At 40.3% G+C, this 20,848-nt stretch overlaps 1 protein-coding gene and 1 long non-coding RNA gene across 2 annotated transcripts in view; one reads left to right on the top strand and one right to left on the bottom strand.

Moving 5' to 3' along the window:
- col25a1 (collagen type XXV alpha 1 chain) overlaps positions 1–20,848 on the bottom strand; it is a 483,837-nt gene that overhangs the window by 306,582 nt on the left and 156,407 nt on the right. Inside the window, exon 5 of the mRNA XM_089129575.1 lies at positions 3,223–3,282. Within this exon, the coding sequence (XP_088985701.1) occupies positions 3,223–3,282 (60 nt within the window). The remainder of the gene's footprint in view (positions 1–3,222; positions 3,283–20,848) is intronic.
- LOC120473628 (uncharacterized) lies at positions 15,658–16,807 on the top strand. Its single transcript, XR_016154407.1, has 3 exons — positions 15,658–15,812; positions 15,898–16,016; positions 16,115–16,807. It is a non-coding gene; the product is annotated as an uncharacterized LOC120473628 (long non-coding RNA).

Genomic DNA, 20,848 nt, shown 5'->3' with positions numbered 1-20,848 from the left:
ATGCTGGCGCACGGTTTTTGAATGAGCTTGCGAGTTCCCGTTTCCTCGCGTGTAGATCTGTTATTCTCTCACGGAAGTCATTTACCGTGCGCGCGCCAGCAACAGTTGTGCGCTCGGTTATTATTGGCATTGATTTGTCGTCATACTTTATTCCGCGGTCATGATATACTGTCATACCACCCAGCCCTATCACACAGTATTAAAGCAAAAAGTTTCAGCATATGGCAGCAGATGTAATATTTTCTCTTTTCATTAATCCAATCAGTTATGATGATACAGTTCAGTTCTACTGTGAGAATTCACAATTTTGCAGCATGATTGCTTCTAATTATCTCTAGATTATTTTTAACCTTGCCTAGACTGAGTATGACTAAGTATGTTGATCAACACTTAGCTACTTTTCATTCATGTTAAGTAGCTACTTCAGATGGTTGTAATGGGCAACAGAAAGAATCATCTGGCCATATTAATTAGAAAAATAACATTTGTGATTTATACTTGTGCTTTCAGTTTCCTTGTTCTGTATTTTTTTTTTAAAGACAACTTATACATTGTAATTTGTATGAGGTCACTAACCACAAAGATGGCTTGGATCACAGAACTCAGAGCCTCCCTTTTTTGCAGTATTATATATTTATGAACAAATAATATATAAAGTTTATCCTGTCAATTAAAAGCTGCAGACTGTAGTTTTTCCTCTTTGTCACCATGTCTGTTCATAATCTGCAATTTCAGTTATCTCAAATTGTTAATGTTAAGAATAAATATCTTCCGATATTTATTCTTGTTTTAGTATGGGCCCGGTTGCAATCTCTTTTTTTCTGTAGCCACTCCGAAGTCTTTTGCATTTTACAACAGGTGACTCCAGTTGTCACTGGTGATTGTCGTTTGAACCTTTCTGGATCAGCCATCAAATTGAAAAGTTTAATTATATCAAGTGCTGTGAGAAAAGGCTATAAATCTCCACTGCCAACATCTAACTAGTCGAGACACCTTCTTTATGAGTACAGATTTGATGTAATGACGCAAAAATTTGCTCAAATTTAGTATTTAGTACAAATTTAGAATTAAAAACATGGTAACACTTTATGGTAAGGGTACATGAATTATCATGAATTCATGTATAAGTTAATGCATGAATTATGCATTCATTCATGCATTAATATTTCATGAATCATCAGGAACTAACACAAGTTCAACGTTTTTCATTCATGACTTCATGAATGAACAACACCTTAATTAAAACATTAACGAGATGTTTAGGACGAGCACATCATCATGAATTAGTCATTGATAGATAATGCTTAGTTAATGATGACTTCTGTATTTGATTTACAGAATGTGTGTGCTATGAGCTGTGATTGGTCTATTATGGTGTCTGTCCAATAGTCATCATTAACTAAGCATTAATCTATTAATGACTTCATCATGTGTGTGGCCCCTTAAATAAAGTGGTGACTAGGTCACTGACCTAGACAAAGAACAAAGAAAAGATCATGATCATGCGTAATAAATCATTATTCATGATGATGTGCATATCTTAGTTAATGTTTTAATTAAGGTGTTTTTCATTCATGAAGTCATGAATGAAAAACGTTGAACTTGTGTTAGTTCCTGATGATTCATTAGAAATAATGCATGAATGAATGCATAATTCATGCATTAATTTATACATGAATTCATGATAATTCATGTATCCTTACCGTAAAGTGTTACCAAAAACATTATTACAAGCTTACCGTTTTAATCGAGCTAAGGCAGGCAGATATTTTTGAACGCTGGCAGTACTTTTTTCAAAAATTTATTTAGGATAATTTTTAACCATAAAAAAGTTACGGACTACAGCTTTTAAAAAAAATAATAATAATTTGTGTTTTTAGTTACATAAAAATTATTATTAATGTGATTTAAACTAAAGTAGAAAATAAATCATTGTCTTAAATAATGAATGATCTTGTCACAATATCTTAAATGAGACTTTTTTTTTTTTTTTTTTTTACTAGCAAATACTAATGTAATTCATTTTAATAGTTTTCCACTAGTCTAGCTGAGGACTGAGGTAAAAGCAGAAGAATGGAAAGCAAATGATGGGCCAAAGATGAGAAGCCCATTCTGACGAAGCAGTGTGAGAGAGGACAAGCACTACCTTAATAAGTCGACGTTTAATGAGTTGTTGATCAGCAGAAAGAAAGCCATGATTTATCTTAGGGAAGACCATCTGAGCAGGTTTGTGAGGTCAAAACATGTCGGAGATCAAAGTTAAGAGAAGTTGGAGAGGAGAGAGTTGCATGAGGTCCCAGAAAGAGGAAAGGGAAAGGGGAAAAAAAGGGTACAAAAATTGATTAGATTAAAGTAATTGAGTCAGAGAACCCAATCCAGTGCCTTCATGCATTAGTAAAAATTGACATTTTCCATGGTGCCAGCAATGGAAGTCTCAACTGCCTTTGGCAGCAAATGTTGTAATTACCCCCTCATGGGTAATAGGACACCTACTCTGACAGAGCTAATACAAAGAAACATGTCAACTTCTACTCACTGAAAGCACTGTCATCACAGTTTTCTTTGAAGCCAAGGCAGACTTCAGGAATTGCAGACACTGAAATCCATCATGCAGATTTATTTGTCTCTGTCCGTGGACTCTAAATGAGATGTTTACATAGCCAAACTTTCTCAAGGGGGCACCAGTAATTAAGAGGACACAAATAATCTGTCACTATAGATTTAAATATTGGGAAAGTGTGGATTTGTGGTGAATCAAAGATATCAGATCTGAATCTCGCTACTTCAGTTTAGCATTTATTACATCTCTTTTGAGTTATTCCATTCATAGGAATACAAGCACACAGTGGTCAGAATATTTGGTGGCTAGAAAAATGAATCTTTTTTTATAATTAATCACGTTTCACTATTAGGGGAAATAAACAGTTGCTCTGCTGTGGATGCATAAATTCCTGTCACCACTCTGCATAATAATGACAACCCTGGAACTTGGAGAGATTGTCATAATGAGTGAAAGTATTTTTATTTATTTATTTATTTTATTTTATTATTATTATTATTATTTATTTATTTTTTTGATTGGTTGGAATGGATTTATCAGACACAATTGTGTTTGGGCCAAGTCTTTCACTGCATAGGCACAGGGGACAAATGCTCTGTTGATATTTCTCAGTGTGTATAATCCATAGAGTCTGCCTGGGCCGTTTGGCAGAGCCAACAAACCTTCACAGTCAGGATTTGATTGCTGTGTAATGCAGCCAGGGTGGGTAGAACAGGTAGTCCCTGGGGACAAACAGCATAACAATGGCACAATACAAACACAACAGCAAGCATGAAAATAAAAACCATACACTCAAGAAGGCTTGCACTTACCTCTTTTTTGCATTTGTTTTGTATCAGTTAGAAGTTGTTGTCTAATTGACAAAGAGGCTTTTACACACTTCTCTGTTATGATGTGAAAAGAATTTTGGGTAACACTTTAGAATACGGTTCCTTCGTTAATGAATAACTACACAAGAACTAATGAGTAACACAATATTAACAATCTAGTAACTATTATTAACTAAAAAGAAACTCTGATTAACGAACTAGTAAGTAATAGCGCACAGACGGAAGTGGTAGTTCACTATTAAGTAATCAATAACTACTATTTTTTTAATACTTCCCAGAGAACTACTGAAAAACTTTATTAACAATCTAGTAACTACTATTAACTAAAAGAAATTCGTATTAACGAATTAGTAAGTAATAGCTCACAGATGAAAGTGTTACTAGATACTTCTGGGGGAATTACTAATTATTTGGATTCGTATTATAAAGTGAAGATCATTGGAACTAACTACTAATTACTCAAGTGTTACTAAAGACATTTTCTAAAAGTGTACTAAAGTTCACCAAAAATCTCAAACGTTTGCACAAATCATGACTAGATCATGTAGTAACACTCGAGTAATTACTAGTTAGTTCCAATGATCTTCACTTTATAATACGGATCCAAATAATTAGTAATTCCCACAGAAGTATCTAGTAACACTTTCATCTGTGAGCTATACTTACTAATTATTTGGATCCGTATTATAAAGTGAAGATCATTGGAACTAACTAGTAATTACTCAAGTGTTACTACATGATCTAGTCATGATTTGTGCAACCGTTTGAGATTTTTGGTGAACTTTAGTAACTTTTAGAAAATGTATTTAGTAACACTTGAGTAATTACTAGTTAGTTCCAATGATCTTCACTTTATAATACGAATCCAAATAATTAGTAATTCCCGCAGAAGTATCTAGTAACACTTTCATCTGTGAGCTATTACTTACTAATTCGTTAATAAGAGCTTCTTTTAGTTAATAGTAGTTACTAGATTGTTAATAAACTTTTTCAGTAGTTCTCTGGGAAGTATTAAAAAAATAGTAGTTATTGATTACTTAATAGTGAACTACCACTTTCGTCTGTGCGCTATTACTTACTAGTTCGTTAATCAGAGTTTCTTGTTAGTTAATAATAGTTACTAGATTGTTAATATTGTGTTACTCATTAGTTCTTGTGTAGTTATTCATTAACGAAGGAACCGTATTCTAAAGTGTTACCGAATTTTGATTTGATCTCAGGAGTGCACTTAGCCAAACACTATTTCTTACTCGTTTACTTTGGATTTGTTCTCAGCAACGAACTTAGCCAAACACAGATTATATGTCTTTCTTTCTCATTTGCTTTGGATTTATGCTCTTGTATTGGGTAACACTTTATTAGTTTCACTTTATTTGGATGGTCCCTTTAACACATTCAGTTGACTATAAGTGGCGTTGCATCTACATCTCTACTAACTCTCACTAGAGTGTTAGTAGAGTATTATTAGACTGGTAGGGTTAAGAATAGGATAAGTTGACATGTAGTTGAAAGTTACTTATAGTCGGTAACACTTTATTTGGATAGTCAATCTGTAGATGCTCTACAAAGTATCAACAGAGTATCAGTATCATTTCTCTACTGAATGTCTGCAGACTTTTAACAGTTCATCTGTACATGATTTACAAACTATCTAATTTACTAATTATCATAAATTCATAATTGAATGTCTGTAGACATTCAACAACGAAGTGTTTGTAGTACATCTATAGATATACAACAAACCATCTATAACCCATAAGAAGCATTTAAAACCACATTTGCAACTATCAGCAGCGGTCCCTGAATGTATATTTTCATTTTCATTATGGCAGGCTACATATCTATAGCAACCCTGTATCACACGAAATACGTTCTGAGGAAACTATTTTGCAAATCGCAATTACGTTACATGCCAACATATAAGCAGTGCTATTACGTTGGTCCTTAACCTAATATGTCTCATTGTTAATACGTAGGTTTAGTACGTTATTTTCAAAGATATGAAACGTACGTTTTTGTATGTTTGGATAGATGCTAAAACGTATAATATGGACGTATTTGCAACATTTAAACGTAACCTTATTACGTTTTTACAGCTAAAAAAAAGTTAACTATTTACGTATATTTCATATCATAACGATATCTGTATACTTTCACTTTTAAAGATAAATGTAACAAGACCCCTTAATCCTACTCCAAAAACCTAAACATATTTATTTTATACAGAATATAAAAAACGATAAAACGTAGGCCTAATGGACAGAGAGATGTGTTGGTAAATGAGTTTTAGCATTAAAATATATTTTGAGCCACTAATCATACTCCTACCCCTAAACCTAACCATAACCATTCCTTAAAACTACGTAGGCTAACACAATTATGAAGAAATAAAAACATAACAGACAAGTATACATTTCACAATAATTTATTTATTTATTATTAACATTACCAAAAGTCGTTCACATGATGATGCGTTGCAGTCACAGTCCTCTGGCAGTATTATAGTAGTTGTGTATAGAGGTACAGATCAGAATTAAAGTTATTAACGTTAATCCATGAAAATGTTAATCTGATTTCGGTTCGCTCTCTGTCTGAAGGCGCTCTTCTCCATTTCAAATGTACTAGTCAAGTCAAGTCAAGTCACATTTATTTATATAGCGCTTTTCACAATACAGATTGTATCAAAGCAGCTTCACACTGTACTACACCGACTGAAACACAGCATGTCGCAATTTGTGACGAAGAAGGCAAGAGCCAATGAGCGTTTGATATCACTGCTGTAAAACATGTCGTAACGCTTCTTGAAGGCGCATTATTTGAATTTGAATTCATCACCAGCGCGGATTTGACGTTTGCGGTCTCTGCTGAGAAATGAAGATGAAGATCTGGATAAAAGGCTGAATTTGGATCTGTTTCTTGCAAACAACATATGGATTCTAGGATTTGGTTTACATCAAGCTAATAAAATGTATGTCTTTTGTGAATGTATCAGTATGTTGTGTTTTATTGGAGACAATGCTTTTTGTGTAAATATATTTATGAGTAACGTTGGCCTATTATATTAATAAATGCGAATGAAAACCTAATTGATATGACAGTTGAATGCAATAGAGTCAAAACTTTAATGCTACGATTATGCATAAATAGTAAAGAAACCTGCTTTGGATGTATTATGTTCAGGAAAAACGTAATAGCACTGCAATAGTATTAGGTTAAGGACCAACGTAATAGCACTGCTTATATGTTGGCATGTAACGTAATTGCGATTTGCAAAATAGTTTCCTCAGAGCGTATTTCGTTTGATACATAGTTGATCTATAGCTACTCAGCTGCATTGCTACAACACATTTGTAGATTTTCAGTAGCATCTCTGTATCTTTGCATTTTCATTATGGTAACCCAGATAGCAAACTGACATTGAATCAACGTGGAAATATGACATCGAAACAACGTTGATCTGACATTGTTTTGCTCATCGAATTAACGTTGAACCAACGTCAGACGCGTCATTCTTTCAAAACTAACGGAAAATCAACTTGAAATCAACGCGTTGTTTCAACGTTATGAAAGCAAACCAATTTTCGATTTTTATTTAGCTTTGAAGAATGTCTGATGTTGGTTCAACGTTAATTCGATGAGCAAAATCAACGTTGTTTCAATGTCATGAGAGACGTCGTTTCCACGTTGATTCAATGTCAGTTTGCTGTCTGGGAATCTACATATTATGTACTGTATAGTTACTCAGCTGCATTGCTACAGCACATTTGTAGATTTTCAGTAGCATCTCTGTATCTTTGCATATATGGTAATCTACATAATTTGTATAGCTACTCTACTCAGCTGCATTGCTACCACACATTTGTAGATTTTCAGTAGCATGTCTGTATCTTTGCATTTTCATTATGGTGATCTACAGTACATATTATGTATAGTTACTCAGCTGCATAGCTACTGCACATTTGCAGATTTTCAGTAGCATCTCTGTATCTTTGCATTTTCATTATGGTAATCTACATAATTTACATAGTTAGTCAGCTGCATTACCGCACAAATTTGTAGCTTTTCAGTAGCATCTCTGTATCTTTGCATTTTCATTATGGTAATCTACATATTATGCATAGTTACTCAGTTGCATTGCTACAGCACATTTGTAGATTTTCAGTAGCATCTCTGTATGTATCTTTTCATATCTGGTGTTCTACAGTATATGACACGTACAGCAAATATTTAGGAGTGTATTCACAACATCTCTAATGTATCCGTAACCCTTTCACAACACATGTGATGTCATTCAAGTAACTATCCATAGATGTTCCTTGTGACTATCCAAATAAAGTGAAACACACGTGAAGCTTAGTTGACAGTTTATAGCTTATGTACTTCACATGAACAAATTATCAAGTCAGCAACATAATCAGTGCATTTACAAACTCTACAAATCATCCTTAGATGTTCCTTGTGACTATCCAAATAAAGTGAAACACACTTGAAGCTTAGTTGACTGTTTATGGCTTATGTACTTCACATTAACAAATGATCAAGTCATCAACAAAATCAGTGCATTTACAAACTCTCCCATGTTATAAAATAAATATCTACAAATCAAGTTCAGTGCATTCACAAACTGGAGCACTAGGGAAAACACCAGGTAAATAATCAACACGTCAACATCTTTTCTGGCTGTAATTTAAAAAAAAGCATCAGAGGTCAACATTTTAATGAAATTAAATCCCAGAATTATGTTGCCCCCTTAAGGGTGTTCACCTCTACAACTCACTACAGTATCATTACTTAATATTATTTTGTTCTATAAACTTTACAATACTAAATTTCTACAATTTGTCTTCATTCATAAACATCCTGGGGTCATTTTGTACAGTCTCTCTCAGGGGAGTAGCAAGGTACGGTGCGGTTCGGTACGGTGCGGTATGTTTCAAATACAGCAAAACGTTCGGTTCGGTACGGTGCGGTACGTTTCAAATACAGCAAAAAGGAAGAAATGGCAGAGAAATTTCTTTGATTTAATGTTTTTAATTAGCCTATATTTTTATTAAAACTAACATCATAAAGTATGATATTTTTTAACTTTGCGCAATGATGAATCTACACTTGACTTTTCTTAGGAGCATATAAAACAAAACAGCTCCTTGGACAAAATGAAATGTAATATTGTAGTAGTTAAAAAGAAAGCTTTATTTTAGTTCAGGTTAACATTTGAGGCCAGCAATTGTATTGATAATGTCAAAACACAACCGAAGTGATGTTACTTGAAAGCATTATAGCCTACTATTCCTGCCAAACTTACAGATAGTAGTGTTATAGCCTACAGTAAATCCATGGTGAATGTTGCTGATCTGTGGACACTGGATAGTTCATTCATGCACAATGTTTCGTCCTGGTTTCCACGTCAGCACTGTTTGATCCGTTAATAACAGAGAAATGTGAATGTTTCTCACAAGATCCCACGCCGATGTTAACTTCAGTGTCGAATTCAAATGTTCCCTATTGAGGGAACTCAAACTGCGTCAAATGACACTTTGGGGGAACGCCCCTCAGTGTTGTGCCTCTGAAGTATGAATAAAACTATGCCAATCTCTGATTGGTGTTGCGTCATGACGTAATGTGTGACGGCACATAGGCGGAAGCTATATAAGGACCCGGCACACATGAGATGTCAGCTTTTTGTTCTTCAGCAAAGCGCACTGTGTCAAACTGTCTGTCTTATTTGGTGTTGTTTGTACCATAAGAATTGTCCTGAATTATTGCAATATGGAATCTAGTGGCTCGGATCCCGCGTTTGCCGAGGCAGCGTGTAGATTACGAGTCTACTCAGCAATAAAGTTTCTGAGACTGGGATCTCGCGTTTGCCGAAGCAGCGCGTTGATTTAAGGTCTGCATTGCAATTCAGAATCTAGTGGCTCGGATCTCGCGTTTGCCGAGGCAGCGTGTAGATTACGAGTCTACTCAGCAATAAAGATTCTGAGACTGGGATCTCGCGTTTGCCGAGGCAGTGCGTTGATTTAAGGTCTGCATTGCAATTCAGAATCTAGTGGCTCAGATCTCGCGTTTGACGAGGCAGCATGTAGATTACTCGGCAATAAAGATTCTGTGACTGGGATCTCGCATTTGCCGAGGCAGCGCGTAGATTTAAGGTCTGCATTGCAATTCAGAATCTAGTGGCTCGGATCTCGCGTGTGCCGAGGCAGCGTGTAGATTACGAGTTTACTCTGCAATAAAGATTCTGTGACTGGGATCTCGCGTTTGCTGAGGCAGGGCGTAGATTTAAGGTCTGCATTGCAATAAAGAATCTATAGTGGCTCGGATCTCGCGTTGTCAAGGCAGCGCGCAGATTCGGTCTACTCTGCAATAAAGATTCTGTGTGGGGGTGAGGCATGCACAGTCAGCTCCTGAGGGCGCTGGCTGTGTTCATTGAGAAAAATCTCGACGCACACACAGCGTGCATTCGGGTGTTTTCAGCCTCGTGCCTATTGACTTCTTCTCGAGAGATGAAAGCCAAATATATTGTGAATGACTCGAATCTCGCCGTTGCCAAGGCAGCGCGTAGATTACGAGTCTACAATAATAAGGACACATAATCTGTAAATAACAATTTTAAATAGTAAAAATAAATAATACAGTTTTGTGTGAGGCATTCACAGTCAGCTCCTGAGGGTGCTGGCAGTGTTCATTGAGAAATATCTCGACGCATAGGACTACAAATTAGACCATGCGCTGTCGGATATTTCAGCCTCACATCTGTTGACTTTCTTCTCGAGGGATGAAAGCCAAATATATTATTACGGCTCAAATCTCACGTTTGCTGAGGCAGCGTGTAGATTACGAGACTGTAATAATATTAAAACAGTATTGTTTGGTGAAAGAGTACCGCTTCTAGAGCCCCTCCTCTAGGAGCTTGGGGGCATAGATGGCACTCTCAGGCGAAGCCTCAGCCTAAACAGGGCAACCCGAGGGTCGTCCTGCAGGCTATAAAGGCTTCCACAAAGAGGTCCTAGCCAGCCTAGGTTCTCTGCGGGCAGCGCCACCCGCGGTGGAGCGACCGAAGTCATCCCTTTCGCGGAGCCCGCAGGAAATCGATGTTGCTCTCCCGCCGTTAAACATGTTTCGGGACGCATCGGTTTCCAGCGAACGCAGGCTGCACTGTCCGCCCCACAGGCTTGCGGCCAGGCAGCAATTGCGTCCGCCCATCGAGAATCGTTTTCGGTCCAGCCCTGCCTGAAATCCGCTTCAGGGGGTCGAGAACGAATTCCGATTAATACCCGAGGCCAGGCTCGAGAGCCTGGTTCCCTTGGTAAAATAGGGCCCTGCGCATCATTCAGAATGGGTACAGGCTGCAGATCTGTTTCCACGCATCCAGATACAATGGGGTGATCTGGACTGTAGTCGACCCAGTGCAGGGTTGGGTATTGGAACAGGAAGTAAACTCCCTTCTAGAAAAAGAGGCCATAGAACATATTCCTCCAGTAGACAGGGTGTCTGGGCTCTACAGCCGCTACTTCATAGATCCCAAGAAGGATGGGGCGGTTCCATCCGATAATAGATCTCAGGCACTTGAACCGTTCTCTGAGGAGATTCAGATTCAAGATGCTCGCCAACAATCGTGAACCAAATTCAATCCGAGGATTGGTTTGTCACGATAGATCTGAAGGACGCTTACTGTCATATATTCATCCTTCCATCTCACAGGAAGTTCCTGAGGTTCGCTTCGGGGGCGAAGCATACCAATATCGGGTTCTTCCGTTCGGCCTAGCACTCTCACCCCCACACATTTACCAAATGTGTGGATACAGCTATAGCACAACCTGAGACTCAAGGATATCAGGGTGCTCAATTTTATAGACGACTGGCTCATTCTGTCTCAGTCACAAGAGCAGGCGGTTCAGCATCGAGATGTTGTCCTCGCCCACATCCAAAAGTTGGGGTGGAGACTCAACACGAAGAAGAGCGTGTTGACATCATCCCAGAGAACGACGTTCCTGGGAGTGGTGTGGGATTCGGTCACGATGCGGGCACAGCTGTCTCCCGCGTGAGTCGGATCCATCCTGGCAACAGTGGCTGGATTGTTCTCAGCTCCCCGCTGCTCACCCACGGGTGGGCAGCACCCTAAATTGGTTAAAGAAAGACTTGACATCCTCACTGAGCTCACAGACTGGAGTGAGTGCCCTCGATGCCCCAGTGTGTCGGCCCACTCACTCCTCTCTGTCTCGGAGGGCGCGGAAGGGTGCGTGTGTCGTCCCCGGGCTACGCCAATCCCTTCCCCCTCTGTCGCCAGACCCCCGGCAGAACGGACCCCCGTGGAACGCTCCGCTTTCCCTGGTCCCTTCTGTCGGGGAGCGGGCTTCGACGCATCCGAGCGGGGTAACCCCTGCACGCGTGCCAGTCGACCTGCCACGCTGCCCCTCCGGGGGGACGTCTGTGGTTCACATGACCCCGTTGGCTCACTTCCTGGAAGCCTGGCTAGTGCTTCCCGGGGTATCCCGCTGGGTCATCAGAACGATCAGATTCGGCTACGCGATTCAGTTCGCACGGTCTCCTCCCCGCTTCAGGGGAGTTCGCTCCACGATAGTCGGTGGCAATGCCCCAGTCCTGAGAGCGGAGATTGCGACCCTGCTGGCGAAGGGTGCAATCGAGACGGTCCATCCAGCCGAGGTGAAGTCCGGGTTTTACAGCCCCTACTTCATTGTCCCCAAGAAGACCGGTGGGTTACGACCGATCCTGGACCTGCGCATTTTGAACCGTTCTCTCCATCGACTACTGTTCAAAATGCTCACGGCCAAACGCATTTTCGAATGTGTTCGGTATCAGGATTGGTTTGCAGCGATCGACCTGAAGGACGCGTACTTCCATGTGTCCATTTTACCTCGACACAGACCGTTTCTTCGGTTTGCCTTCGAGGGCCAGGCATATCAGTACGCCGTTCTCCCATTCGGGTTAGCTCTGTCCCCTCGCGTCTTCACGAAGATCGTCGAGGCAGCCCTTGTTCCCCTTCGCGAACACGGGGTTCGCATCCTGAATTATCTCGACGACTGGCTGATACTAGCACACTCTCGAGCTCAGCTCTGCGAACACAGAGACTTGGTGCTCCGGCACCTAGCCCGTCTGGGCCTTCGGGTCAACCGGGAAAAGAGCAAACTTTGCCCCGTGCAGAGGATCTCTTTTCTCGGCATGGAGATAGACTCGGTCGCCATGTCCGCGCAGCTCACGAACGAGCGCGCGCACTCACTGCTGACTTGTCTTCGACAGTTCGAGGGCAAGAGTGCGCTTCCACTGAAACTATTTCAGAGGCTCCTGGGGCATATGGCATCCGCGGCCGCGGCAACGCCGCTCGGTTTGCTTCATATGAGACCGCTTCAGCTGTGGCTTCGCGATCGAGTCCCGAGGTGGGCATGGCATCGCGGCTCGCTCCGAGTCCCAGTGACTCCGGCATGCCGGCGAACCTTCTTCCCGTGGTCGAACCTCAGCTTTTTACGGACGGGCGTCCCTATTCAGCGAGTTTCCAGACATCTCATCGTCTCCACGGATGCATCTACCACGGGTTGGGGTGCCATGTGCAATGGGCATGCAGCCGCCGGCTCCTGGACGGGAGCCTAGCGCCTCATGCACATCAATTGCCTCGAGCTGCTGGCAGTACGGCTCTGCCTGCACCGCTTCGGAGCGTTGCTCAGGGGCCAGCATGTGCTTGTCCGCTCAGACAACACTACGGCTGTAGCGTACATCAACCACCAGGGGGGTCTACGCTCGCGCCAGTTGTCGCAGCTCGCCCGCCACCTCTTAATATGGAGTCAGAAGCACCTGAGGTCCCTTCGTGCAGTTTACATTCCTGGAGACCGGAACTGGGCAGCCGACGAGCTGTCACGGGTCCGTCCCATCTCCGGCGAATGGCGACTCCATCCCCAGTCGGTCCAGCTGATCTGGGAAGAGTTCGGGGAGGCACAGATAGATCTGTTCGCCTCTCGGGACTCAGCCCACTGCGCCCAGTTTTATTCTCTGACCTGGGGCACTCTCGGTTCGGATGCGCTGGCGCACAGCTGGCCACGGGGCCCACGCAAGTATGCGTTTCCCCCAGTGAGCCTCCTTGCACGGGTGTTGTGCAAGATCAAGGAGGACGAGGAGCAGGTCTTGCTGGTAGCCCCCTATTGGCCTACCAAGACGTGGTTCTCCGATCTCATGCTCCTCGCGACAGCACCTCCTTGGCCTATTCCTCTGAGACCAGACCTACTCTCTCAGAGACGGGGCACTCTTTGGCACCCTCGTCCCGATCTTGGAGGCTGCACGTGTGGCTCCTGGACGGGACGAGGAAGGTTTGAGATCGCTGCCACCTGCGGTGGCGGCAACCATCACTTCCGCAAGAGCGTCGTCCACGAGACACCTTTATGCGTTGAAGTGGAACCTCTTCGTCAGCTGGTGTTCTTCTCGCGGAGAAGACCCCCGGAGATGTCCGGTCAGTGTCGTGCTTTCCTTCCTGCAGGAGGGGTTGGAGCGCAGGCTGTCGCCCTCCACCCTTAAAGTTTACGTCGCGGCCATTGCCGCTTCTCATGAAGCAGTGGAAGGTAAGTCCTTAGGGAAGCACGACCTGGTTATCAGGTTCCTGAGGGGAGCGAGGAGGCTGCGTCCGCCTCGTCTTCCCCTCGTACCCTCTTAGGACCTCTCAGTAGTTTTAAGTGCTCTGCAGAGGCATCCCTTTGAGCCTTTGCAATCAGTAGAGTTAAAGTTTCTGTCCATGAAGACAGCACTCCTGGTTGCATTGGCCTCCATCAAGAGGGTGGGGGACCTGCACGCATTCTCCGTTGACGAAGCGTGCCTGGAGTTCGGGCCGGCTTACTCTCACGTGATCCTGAGACCCCGGCCTGGATATGTGCCCAAGGTTCCCACCACTCCCTTCCGGGACCAGGTGGTGAACCTGCAAGCGCTGCCCCTGGAGGAGGCAGACCCAGCCTTGGCACTGCTCTGTCCGGTACGTGCTCTCCGCACCTATGTCGACAGAACGCAGTGTTTCAGGACCTCAGACCAGCTCTTTGTCTGTTATGGAGGGAGCCAGAAGGGAAGGGCTCTCTCAAAGCAACGGCTGTCCCACTGGATTGTGGACGCCATTGCTTTGTCTTACCAGCAGCAAGGCCGTCCGTGTCCCCTTGGTGTGACGGCCCATTCCACTCGGAGTGTGGCCTCCTCTTGGGCTTTAGCGCACGGCGCCTCGCTAACAGACATCTGCAGAGCTGCAGGCTGGGCGACACCCAACACCTTCGCCAGATTCTATAATCTGCGAATTGAGCCAGTGTCCTCTCTCGTACTCGTTCCGGCCGGTACTGGACCCGCTCAGGTGTCTTCGCTTGCTCGCCACTCCACTCCCCGGACTGGATAAGTGCGATATTTCCTCAGTTCTTCCTTTGAAGTCTTGAGTCCTCCAGCACCGACGATGCGGGCACCACTGCGTTGCTCTGGATGCTAGCTAGGTGCCTCCATGCGCACGGTTCCCCATGGTAACCGTCTCATGTGTATTATCCACTGTAAGCCTCTCTGAGCATGTGTCTTCCCTTGGCAAGCCATCTGCCACCCCTGGAGTTTAAATTAGTAGCCACCTGCGGTTGGTACTCCAGTGTTTCATATGCGTTCCTATGTGGCCATATGTGTATTCTTAAGTCCTCCCTTCGGTAGGCAGCTGGTAGCATGTCCCCTTCGGGATATGTTTCCCAGTGTACCTTGGTAATCCTGTGTCAAAGTCGGATCCCCAAAAAAAAAAAAAAAAGAGGTAAGGCTCGGGGGTTCAGTCTTTCGCAGGGCACTGGAAGACAGCTTGAAGATGGCGTGATGGCACAGACCCCCAATCTCCGTCACTTCTGACGTAACTCGAAGTGACTACGAAAGGGAACGTCTCGGTTACGTATGTAACCCTCGTTCCCTGAGTAGGGAACGGAGACGTTACGTCTCCCTGCCACTTCTGCTGTATCGCTGGGTAGATGCCGAGTTCAGTCTTGGCTCCTCAGCGAAGACATACTGCGGTTGCGTTCACTTCCTCCTTTTATACTCACGGAGTAGGGCGGAGTACGCTATGCAAATTTCCGCAGCCCCAAGGCATTGCATGCCATTGGCTCGTGTTTAAATACTCGAAGAGGATTGGCTTTCTATGCGAAATCCCCCAATCTCCGTCACTTCTGACGTAACGTCTCCGTTCCCTACTCAGGGAACGAGGGTTACATACGTAACCGAGACGTTTCTTATATACTATAGCCTAAATGTTAGTTTAATCTACTACTCTATGGATTTGGAATGCCAAAAGTGAATTTCAGTAATGATACCTGCAACTTTCCCCCCCAGAATAAATTCATCACATAACCTGGCTGTGACCACTTACCTCTTCGAAGAATTAAGGTCAACTTTTACAGACGTTGACCCTGAATGTGTAAAAGGTAATCTTAAAGATGTTGTAATCATTTTATTGTCCTCTGTTTTACTTATTTTTATTGCCATTACATTTATTTATGATATATTTAGCAGGTTGGAAGATGTATTTTGAGACTTTGCGGAGGAAGTATTCTTTGGCTCAGCCTGAAAAGGCCCAGAAAAGAAAAACTATGACGAGCATTGCAAAGAACCTTCAAAGAAAGCGACTGGTAAGTTAAGAAACTGGTTAAGCACTTTTTTTTCTCTTCAGAATGTAACTATCCTCCTCTCTGTGTTTTAGTGGTTAAGTTACTGTCATGTTTTTCAGTTGCTGGAGACCAGGTCCGGGGTTGTACAAACCAACACAGAAAAGGAACTTTGGAAGACCGCAACAATAGAACTGATGTCTGATGAAGATGATGCTATTGTTGATGGAAGGCCAGTGTGAATGGTGAGGTCTCCACCAATCTGCTCTCTGCTAGGTACTATAAAACAGACTAGAGGCTGACCCACACTATGCGTCACACCACCAGCGTATCATGGCAGTTTGAAAAATGTTAACTCGTATAAAAAAAAAATATATATATATATATATATATATATATATAACCGTTCAAAAGTTTGGGGGTCGGTAAGATATTTTTTTTTTGGTTTGGGGGGGATAGCTCAAATTAACTCAATACTTTTATTCAGCAAGGATGCATTAAATGAATCAAACGTGACAGTAAAGACATTTATAATGTTACAAAACATCATATTTCAAATAAATGAAATATAACTTTCTATTGATCAAATAATCCTAAAAAGTCTACAACTGTTTTCAACTTTGGTAATAATAATGAATATTTATTGAGCATCAAATCATCACATTAGAATGATTTCTGAAGGATCATGTGACACTGAAGACTGGAGTAATGATGCTAAAAATTCATCTTTGATCACAAGAATAATGTATTCCAATAGAAACGTTTATTTTAAATTGTCATAATATTTAACAATATTACTCTTACTTTTTTTGTATTTTTTATATATAAAAAAAAGCAGCCTTGGCGAGCATATGAGACTTCTTACCGATCCCAAACTTATAAACGGCAGTGTACACCTTGAATATTTTATATACACTTTAATTTCTTATTTATTTTTCTCGTATTATTTCATATATTTGTTCCTTTTTTTGTTGTCCATGTTGCTTATCTCCATTTTGTTTACTTGTTTGCATTTTAATGTATGTTTATAATGCACTCTCTGTAATGTTCTATTTATTTATATTGTTTACTTGGAATATCTACGTATATTATATATATATATATATATATATATATATATATATATATATATATATATATATGCAGTGTTGGGAGTAACGCATTACAAAAGTAATACATTACAGTAACATATTACTTTTTGCTGTAACACAATAGTGTAAGGCATTACTAATCAATTTTCAGTAATATTTTACTCGTTACATGTTCAGTGATGCTTGTATTACAGTTGTATTACAGTGTATTGTCTGCTTTTACTTCTTAAAGGCAACAGACTATGTGAAAGTTTTAAAGCAGTCTTTTAGTTCCAGTTCAGAGCGGTCGCGTCTGTAACGTTGTTTTTTCTTCATAAATGCGAACACGAAAACTAAAATAAAATGAATATTTTAAGTTCTATGGAGACTGGAGAGCCAACCCTTCCTCATCCGATTTGCGCAGTGTAATTAACAGAATTACAAAAAATCGATTTTGCCTCCTATTTTTTTGTCACGCATGAATGTGTGTCTTTTCCCTAATATTAAAAATAAAACATAGACTGATATTTGTCTAATGTCTGGAGTCCTTTAAGGAAGTAGCCTATATATGTTTCAATACATGTATTTTCTGAGAATTTTTATTTCAAGTTTTGACTGCAATTAAATGTCATCATGTCCATAATGCTGGACTTCCCCAATTTTAAATAATTTATCCTCAACTAGTTTTGTGGTGTAGGTCTACGTATTTTATAATGTTAACTTCAAATACTAATAGCCTAATTTAAAGATAAGGCAGCATTGGATCTGGACGGTAAGGAGAATAACGCTGGAGTTGGAAGAGGTGTGTCGCGATTCTGTAGGTTCGTGGATCTGAGTCGTGTGGCGAATCGCGAATTCGGTTTCATATTGCATATCGTTACAGCCCAAAGTTAAGTTCTACTTAGTTATTTTGGTGAAAGTAACTCAAAAGTAATACATGAGTAATGTAATGCATTACAATTCTGGGACAGTAATATTGTAAGGTAATGAATTACTTTTAAATAACAGTAACAAGTAATACCTAATGTATTACAGTTTGGAAGTAACTTGCAAAACACTGTATATATGAAGAGTTCAGATGCAAAAGCCTCTAAATGCCATTTGAAATTTTCTCCTTTAATGATGATTTTTATCAAACTTGTATATTTAAGTTTAGTAATTTCACTTAAATAACAATTAATAGGCAATTATCATTGCCATTTAAGAGAAATTACTGAACTTAAATATACAAGTTTGATAAAAATCATCATTAAAGGAGAAAATTTCAAATGGAACTCTTCATATATTTTATATTTATATATATGTAACTTTTTATATACACTGTGTACTTTATTCCTTTACATCTGTCCTTTAAAATGATTGGGTAAAAAAAATTAACGAAAATAAAAAGTTAACAATTTATTTAATGTATGTTTATAATTTTCTTTGGAATGTCCATGATTTTTTTTTTCTTCCTTTGAGATGTTATTACTTCATACTTTTTTTTCTAGTTTTTGTTCCCAATTCCTCTGTAATGCTTGTTTATAATGCTATTTGGAATGTGTTATATACCTTAATAAAAATTTCAGACTTTCCCATTGTTCTTTGTGTGTTTAAATATAAATATATATATATATATATATATATATATATATATATATATATATATATATATATATATATATATATATATATATCAAATTTATTTTAATGAATATATTAAAATTGGGGGAGTGAGGTTTGGTATATATTTGAGCAATATCTGCATAGCTGGTATATAACCAATCAAATCAGTATGCTACAAGGCCTAGGGTGGGCTATGTTTAAAAGTAACCAATAAAGTCCGTTTACTGGGTTTTCAATGTGTCCTGCCCTCCAATAGTGGTCTGGGTGTTGGGAGTGGCTTTAAAAGAACAACCAATCCAGTTTGGTTGGAAGGCAAAAAGGTGTGAATGTTTCCTGCAAAAAGGTGTGATTTTTTCCTGCTAAAAACTTTAATGGGATAACTTGCCATGGCAACAAATGGCTCTAGCACGGAAGTATACGTCCACAACATACATCCGATTTGGTATCATTCCGGATGTATGCGGATATATACAAACCCATGGAATTTGACATATCCGGCCACTATACTCCTGGATTCTTCAGAATTTCAGCAGTGTATACAGGAGTATACTGGTCCGGATACACCTATTTTCATGCAGTGACATTTATGTTCAAACACCATGTAAAAGTGAATTTTCCATAATAGGTGCCCTTTAATGCATAAATTATGCATTCATTCATGCATTAATATCTCATGAATCATCAGGAACTAACACAAGTTCAAAGTTTTTCATTCATGACTTCATGAATGAACAACACCATAATTAAAACATTAACTAAGACGAGCACATCATCATGAATTATGATTTATTACGCATGATCATGATGTTTTCTTTGTTCACAGTTATGCTACCTTTCAATAGCACATTGTTCATCAGTGTTTCAAAGGACCTAGTCACCACTTTAGTTAAGGGGCCACACACATGATGAAGTCATTGATAGATAATGCTTAGTTAATGATGACTTCTGTATTTGATTTACAGAATGTGTGTTCTATGAGCTGTGATTGGTCTATTATGGTGTCTGTCCAATAGTCATCATTAACTAAGCATTAATCTATTAATGACTTCATCATGTGTGTGGCCCCTTAAATAAAGTGGTGACTAGGTCACTGACCTTGACAAAGAACAAAGAAAACATCATGATCATGCGTAATAAATCATAATCCATGATGATGTGCATATCTTAGTCGTGAATGAAAAACGTTGAACTTGTGTTAGTTTCTGATGATTCATGAGAAATAATGCATGAATGAATGCATAATTCATGCATTAATTTATACATGAATTCATGATAATTCATGTACCCTTACCGTAAAGTGTTACCAAATATACTTTTGTGTTCATGTGTACATCCGAACACTGATCGACTGCCATGCTTCGGCTGCACAGCTCCGTCTCGTCTGTCACTGAACATGGGCTGGCATATGCAAATGTTAGGGGTCGTACATATTAATGATCCCGACTGTTACGTAACAGTCGGTATTATGTGGAGATTCGCCTGTTTTTCAGGGGTGTTTTTTAAAAATGAGATTTAAGTAAGAAGGAGAAAACAATGGTGTTCGAGGCTCACTGTATGTCATGTCCATGTACTGAACTCTTGTTATTTAACTATGCCAACATAAATTAAATTTCACATTATAGGGCACCTTTAATGTTACAACAAATTTACAAATTGTTTGACACAAATAATGACAACTTGACTGCTGTTAGAGAATCATATTTTATAATTATACTGGCCATGGATGCATTAATCATTGCATCTTTCTTTCAAAGATGTCAGGTAAAAAGCAAACAAGCATCCTCTCATTTGCCCTGAGAGGAAAGCCCCCTAAAATGGCTGGGCTTGAGCCAACGTGTTTTAAATTGGAGCCAACACCACAAATGATAAAGGAGTCCAAAAAGGCAACAAACACTTACAACAAACAACACAGTCATAATCGCTCTCTCTCTCTCTCTCTCTCTCTTGCTTTGCATGCTGGGGGTTTGGGCTATGGGAGCAACAAACGGGTGAGAAGAGCGATTTGTTTTTTTCCGCTTTTTTTCTAGTTTCTATTTGTTTTTGTTTTTTTGTGGTTTTCTATTTTTCTTCTTTTATGTTTTTTTTTCTCTTGTTTTGTGCATAGATTGGTAAACTTAATCTTCAAGTATCATACACGCTTCTGTTGTTGAGGGTTTTCGGCTTCGTGGCGGAGGCCTGAGA

This window comes from Pimephales promelas, chromosome 1 (assembly GCF_988280905.1).
Source record: "Pimephales promelas chromosome 1, fPimPro1.hap1.1, whole genome shotgun sequence".
NCBI classification, from domain to species: domain Eukaryota; kingdom Metazoa; phylum Chordata; class Actinopteri; order Cypriniformes; family Leuciscidae; genus Pimephales; species Pimephales promelas.
The sequence above is the reverse complement of the archived record's forward strand: the minus strand, read 5'-3'. Positions and strand labels throughout refer to the sequence as shown.